The 6,663-nt window shown below is 34.0% G+C and overlaps 2 protein-coding genes across 2 annotated transcripts; one reads left to right on the top strand and one right to left on the bottom strand.

Annotated features, from left to right (window-relative positions):
* Window positions 1–2,632: 2,632 nt before the first annotated feature.
* LOC106345992 (probable histone H2A.2) lies at window positions 2,633–3,329 on the top strand. Its single transcript, XM_013785232.3, has 2 exons — window positions 2,633–2,895; window positions 2,995–3,329. The coding sequence occupies exons 1-2, from the start codon at window positions 2,707–2,709 to the stop codon at window positions 3,208–3,210; spliced, it is 405 nt and encodes a 134-aa protein (XP_013640686.1). The 5' UTR covers window positions 2,633–2,706; the 3' UTR covers window positions 3,211–3,329.
* A 475-nt stretch (window positions 3,330–3,804) lies between these two features.
* Window positions 3,805–5,110, bottom strand: LOC106345983. Its single transcript, XM_013785220.3, has one exon. It carries the CDS (start codon window positions 5,045–5,047, stop codon window positions 4,031–4,033), a length of 1,017 nt encoding a protein of 338 aa, XP_013640674.2. The 5' UTR covers window positions 5,048–5,110; the 3' UTR covers window positions 3,805–4,030.
* Between the last annotated feature and the right edge of the window lie 1,553 nt (window positions 5,111–6,663).

Raw genomic sequence — 6,663 nt, 5'->3', positions numbered from 1 at the left:
TGGAGGGCGAACCGGCACATGAGTTCCATCGAGTGCTCCAACACAATCTCTGAAATGAGGCCAATACCGATCATCATTCCTCAAAACAGGACTCACTCTTCCAAACTCGCCTTCTTGTGGTCTTAATGTATCATGCGCAAACTTGAGAAGAGCACTCAAAACTTCATCAAGCTTCCTTTGGACCGTATCCACTGATCTTTGATACTTTGCAGCAATATCCCGCTTCATCTTATCTTGACCAACAGTCTCGAGAAACATCACCACAGATTCTTCAAGGTATACATGGTGAGTCTCTTTCAATCCATATCGCTCAGCTAGCATCTTGCACAAAGCTTCAAAAGTCCTTTGATTCATTTGAAGAATGTCCTAACATTTAACCTCTTTGTTATAATAAGTCTCTTTGTTATTAGGTCGGCTGATAAGAAATCTGTTGGCTATGTCTATCTAGAATAATATTTAACCTCTGGTTCGGAGATTGACAAAGGAGTATATATTTTTTTTTACTTTTTGAGAAATAGATTAATGATAATCTGTCTACAAAAAAGAAGAAGGGCAATCGGGATGGATTAAAAAACAATTTCAATCATCTGAATCTCTATCTATCACCGTAATTATTGTCATCATTTCTTTTACTTATTAACCAAATATATAATATTCATTTTCATATTTTTGCCATCACATTTTTCAAACGCAACCACCATCTCTTTGATATTTAGGTTAGAATTTATATTTCTAGTTTAATAAATAGAATTTATATTTCTATTTAAGTTTAATGATTAATGTTTTGGGCTTAGTGTATGTAAAGTTTGGGTTGATGTTAGGGTAACTATTATCTCTTTACCTCCAATCATACAATTTAAAATTTAAACAATATGTACTATGTTATTTTGTTTGTTACAATTCTATTTTAATAATGCTTCATATATTATGTACTATGTGCATATTTTGATATCCAGGTTAGGCTTTATATTTCTTTTAGGATTTAGTGATTAGTGTTTTAAGTTTAGTTTATTGAAAGTTTGGGTTGACACTGGGGTAAATATTACATCATTTTCTCTACTATAATTCGTTTGTTACTATTATATTTTAATAATGTTTGTTGTGTCATCAACTTAAACAGACTCAAATTAACTCTGTAAATATTTTAATAATATTTTATATTATATACTATTTATATAGTTTGACATTTGGGTCAGAGTTTATATTTTTTTTAAAGTTTAGTGATTAGTATTTTAAGTTAGTTTATGGAAGATTCGGTGTTCATCAAACTATTTAATAATTTTATTAATATGAACTATGCCATTTAACATATTTTATTCTATATATATAATACCATCACTATCATCGAGAATGCTATAACCACCACAACTCTGACAACACTTTTTCATTTAAGTGACATGGTATTACCGTCAACTGCCTTTGGAAAAGAAGAAAAACAGAAGGAAAAGAGAAAAAAATGTTCGAAGATCTAGTTACGTCAACATCAATGCTATATTCATAATTTTGCTCTCAAAATTGGTTATTACATAAATTAACCCAAAAATAGATAAAGATATAAATTTCCCATTTTATGTAATACTCCATCCATTTTATTTTGATAGATTTATAATGTTTTCATACGTATTAAACACATGTTAATTTTCATCATTTATACTATAAAATCATTTGGCAATTATGCGAGTAATATATGTCATCCAACATTTTCATGATAAAAACTGTATTAGCTTTTATAAAACAAACTAGTTTTATCAAAATGTGTATATTTCCTAGTATCCCATAACTGCCCTTCTTTTCCATGTCTTTTCTGTCAAAGGATATTTCCAACCCATAATATTACTTTAATAACATTGTTTACAAACAAAAAAATATATATTATTTTAATGCAAAATCATATTATTTACTTATTTCAGCATTAAAATAGTGTCATCAAACACAACACCAAATTTCACATCAAAACTAAACTTTTTTTTTATATTAGTAAGTTTATTTATTTTTATTATATTCTAATATATAAAATTTATTATGTAACTATCAAATGCTAATTACTTGTGAAAACGGAAAATTTACCTACTAATTTTACTTGTTCATAGTGAATCACTAGTTACAAAATACAGCCCACTAGATAAAGAAAATAAAATAAATTGTGGATATAAAATCCAAAAAAATATCCTATATGAAAATAGAATCAAGTTTTTATTATAAAGAAAATTAGATTATGTATGTATGTATGTATGTATGTATGTATGTATGTATGTATGTATAAGGATACAGTTGAATAAATCAGAATCTAATCTAAAATCATATGTCGGTTCTGCTTTCTTCTACGAAACGTATTCCAAAGGTTGTTTATACACATTTTTTTTGCATTATTATTTTCAACACTACTAAAATATCCTTACATAATTGACAAAAGGAAAACTAACTTTCTCAGGAAAACCTTTCAGTTTTACTCACGAACCAACTGAAGGGTATTCCGGTCAATATAGCGTATAATGCGCATCCTCAGAGTCTTTATAACAAACCGTTGATCCTTATTTTGATCCAACGGCAGCCACGTCGATCCTTGTGATTGTTTTCTATTGGACGAAAATCACTCAGCCTCTTTACGCACTAGTATATAATAATAGATCCACGAGAGTCTTTGCGTCCACTGTATAATTCCCTCTCTTGGCATTCAAAGTTTTTCATTACTTCGTCTCTCTAGAAATGGCCGGCCGTGGAAAAACTCTCGGATCTGGAGTCGCCAAGAAGGCGACGTCGAGGAGCAGCAAAGCCGGTCTCCAGTTCCCCGTCGGCCGTATCGCAAGATTTCTCAAGAACGGCAAATACGCCGAACGTGTAGGTGCCGGAGCTCCGGTTTACTTAGCCGCCGTTCTCGAATACCTCGCCGCAGAGGTAATTAAGTACTAAGTTCTTTAGATCTGTATGTGGATCAATTTGGTTAAACCGTGGTTAAAACCGGTTTGGGGTTTGTGAATTTGGGGGTCTGTGTAGGTTCTCGAACTGGCTGGAAACGCGGCGAGGGACAACAAGAAGACAAGAATCGTGCCGCGTCACATTCAATTGGCGGTGAGGAACGATGAGGAGCTGAGTAAGTTGCTTGGGGATGTGACGATTGCTAACGGAGGTGTGATGCCCAACATTCACAACCTTCTTCTTCCCAAGAAGGCTGGTGGTGCTTCCAAACCTTCCGGTGACGACGATGAGTAGATCAAGCTCTGTGAGGATGGTTCAATGTGTAGCGTTTAGATTTAGATTAGGTCGTTGTTTTATCTCTTCTGTTGTGTAGAAGTCCTTTTCGTTTTGAATGAAATCATGTGATCTTGTTATGTTTTGACTCTCGGTTTAAACGAACCCACATGCGAATTTTAATTCTCAAACCAATAAACCCAAATTTGATCTCGATCAAAGATGCTAACTTTGTGAAATTCAGATTAAGAGACCACAACTTAATCTCTTGTTCTGTATCTTATAATCTTGGTTTCCCACAACGGTTGTAGTTTGTTTACTTTTATCAAGTCTCAACTGTATTGCTTTTTTTTTATTTATATTCAGTTGTTGATCGGTTCTTTCAACAACTTCTTTTCTTCTATGCTGATATGATCTGTTCAAAACAATGATTGCCTGACCTTCCTAGGTAATCAACATAAACTCTCTCTGACTGGTCTTAAAGATTTGATTAATCTTTAACTTGTAACAAGTTTCTTTGAATTCACCATAAAAGAGATATAATCTGGTAATGTGTAAGGCTAAATCTGAGTAGTCCTGCTCTGGCTCAAGATCGTTAAGAACCAAGGCGTGATAGGCTAAACAACAACTATACATTAGATTGTGCATTTATCTAAGATGAGAAGAAACAAGCACCCACGATGGAAATAGAAGCCAGGGACGATTGAGCAACATCAGATAGCATTTAATACACCGCAACAGTCTCTCAAGGCCTGTTCTTTATCAAAAACACCGACCCTTTTATAGGGATCTCTCTTAATCCCAAGGAACAAGAACACACTACACATTGGACAGTTATCAACTACTTCTTCCCAGTGATATTAGAAACCAAATCCTTAAGGAACTTAGCTGATTTGGTGATAGGTGAGTTCATAGCCATCAAGTTATACAAAACAAGCTCAACTTCCTCCATAGAAGGCCTAGCTTTGAACTGCGAGACCACTCTCAAAGCCCCATCCCCTTCTTCCTCTTCAACGAGAACGTTCCATCTCTCACCACTCACAACACCGTCCCTCACACACTTAAAGATCACTCCTTTCCTCTTGCTCAGTATCCCCCTCACTTCCAAACCCGTAAACGCGTAAACCACATCAAACGAACCCACGAAGTCGTCTCCAAAGCTCTTCTCCTCCTCGAACAGCCACCTCGGATTGATCATGACAACAGGCTTCGTGGCGAAAGCTTCCGTGGATACCCTCACGTCTTCCAGCTGCGATCTCTCGGGAGCCATGAATACCGCCACGTCAGCAGATTTTAAAGCTCTGTTGAGTGGTTCTGAAACGGGAGACATGGCGATGTGGTTGGTGTTGTCGGAGCGGAAAGCTTTGACGGCTGGTTCGATGAAAGAAGGGTCTGGCCAGAGGAAGAGGAGCTTGACGGAGTTGGAGCCTCTTCTCGAGATGGGCATGTCGCTGAAGATGGAAAACGCGAGCTGGGAGAGAGAGGAAGGCGAGTCGTCGTCGAGGATGGGGATCTCGAGACGGAACCGGGGCTGTTTGAGTTTCTTGAGCTTTGGGGAAGCGAGCTTGGGGTTGTTGAGGGGTTTGAGGAGACAAGAAGAGAGGCAAGTCTTGGCTTGGAGGATGGCCTCTTCTTTGGAGGCGGGAGGAGAAGAAGGAGAAGGGAGAGAGGAGCAGAGAGGAGCCAAGAAACGAGTTCTGGTGGTGGATTCTTTGTTGAGCCGTGGTGAATGGCGTGAGAGTGATGTGGGGAAATGAAGATGTGAGATTCTGGACGTAGGATGGTTTGATGAAGGAGGTGATGGGTTTGGAGTTTTGAAGGTCTGTGAATGGAACTTGAAGAGAGTAGAAGAAGCCATGGCTGCTGACGAGAGAGGACGAACAAGAAGGAAGAGGATAAGGTCATTCAAATAAGAATTTCGCATGTACGAAGTTATCTCACACGTGTGGATTTAAAAAACATATTCAGTAAATTAATGTTGATATTAATTGATAAAAACTATAATAAAAAGATATACTAATAATTATGATTCTAAATAGGCAATTGTCAATAATAGCACCTTTGAAGTTTATGTCTCAAAAATAGTACTAGAAGGAGAAAGTCACAAAAATGATATTCATTAAAGGGTAAAATATCCCTAATACCTTTGGTTTAAAATTAAATAAACAAACAAAAATAAATAAAAATAAATAAAATAAAAATAAAAAAATGAAAAAAAGAATTTTTTTTTTATATAGTTTCAGATTATATGTTTTCAGATTCGAATTTTTATAATTTTTTTTTTCAAATTTTTTTTTTCAAATTTTCTTTTTATAATTTAAAAATACTTTTTGAAACTGTTTTTAAAATTTTTTATTTTTTATTTTAGTTTTTTTTTTTTATAAAATTTTAAACCCTAATTCCAAAACCCCACCCCTTAACTCTAAACTTAACTCTAAACTCTAAGGTTTGGATTAATTAACCCAAGGGGTATAAATGTATATTTACCTCTTTAATGAAACCTATTTTTGTGACTTTGAACCTTGAGTGCTACTTTGGGAACATAAACTTGGTTTAGTGCTATTCTAGTCTTTTTCTCATTCTAAATCAGGTCAGTATATAATATATATAATTAAATAAATAATCAAATTTAAATAATTTATGTAAATATATGGGTTCAAATAATATCATAAATTAATATTTTTTAAAAATTATATCTAAAATATTTACATTGTAAGGTATAAAAATACATTAAAATCAATCAATTTAAAATTTAAAATATATATAAGATCGTGGAAGTAAATGTACCTATCTATTCTATTAAAACACAATCATATTCAATTGATAAATGTTTGGTCCAATTATTTACAATCCACTTTTTAATAATTAACTTACACTATTTAACATATTAATGTATATATATAAACGCGTTTAAACTGCCACTTAATTGCAAACTATGTATGATTTCATACTCACTCAGTTAACGTGAGTATGATTTCATATAACAACTTGCATAGGTAATGGGTATATGGGTATGGTTATACAAACTTGCCTAAGTAAAAATATTACGTACGGGGTAAAAAAATTCTTAAATTTGATATCAAAATCAAAATGTATTAACACAACATTTATTATTGTGCCTGACTATCTTACACAATATTGCATCCGTAGTGACATCGTGCAATAATAATTGAAAAAATTTGGGAGAACGAATACGTCCGACAATGACATTGAAAAAAACTGTAATATAAAAAAAAACATACGATATAATGAAGATCAATTCTTGTGGGGGGGGAAGGGGGGAATGCAACTTAAAGGCTAGCTAGTTTGTAATACAAATATGAATCGAAACTGTAAAGTTTGCATAATCTATTAACTTTTCTATTGGGCGACATTTCTTTTTACTACGTACTGCTTCGAAAATGTTGGGATCACATGATTTAAACTCTAACTAGATACGGACCCGCGCTATGCGCGGATATTGTTATGTTAATC

The sequence above is a fragment of the Brassica napus genome, chromosome A1 (assembly GCF_020379485.1).
Source record: "Brassica napus cultivar Da-Ae chromosome A1, Da-Ae, whole genome shotgun sequence".
Classification (NCBI taxonomy): domain Eukaryota; kingdom Viridiplantae; phylum Streptophyta; class Magnoliopsida; order Brassicales; family Brassicaceae; genus Brassica; species Brassica napus.
Note: the sequence above shows the minus strand (reverse complement) of the source record. Positions and strands in the feature narration are given on the sequence as shown.

What these genes read in the sequence shown, in the direction of transcription:
- LOC106345992 (XM_013785232.3), top strand. Translation starts at nt 2,707, where the DNA reads ATGGCCGGCCGTGGAAAAACTCTCGGATCTGGAGTCGCCAAGAAGGCG. An exon ending in TCGAATACCTCGCCGCAGAG is followed by an intron (nt 2,896 to 2,994) that starts GTAATTAAGTAC and finishes GGGTCTGTGTAG; the next exon opens with GTTCTCGAACTGGCTGGAAA.
- LOC106345983 (XM_013785220.3), bottom strand. Translation starts at nt 5,047, where the DNA reads ATGGCTTCTTCTACTCTCTTCAAGTTCCATTCACAGACCTTCAAAACT.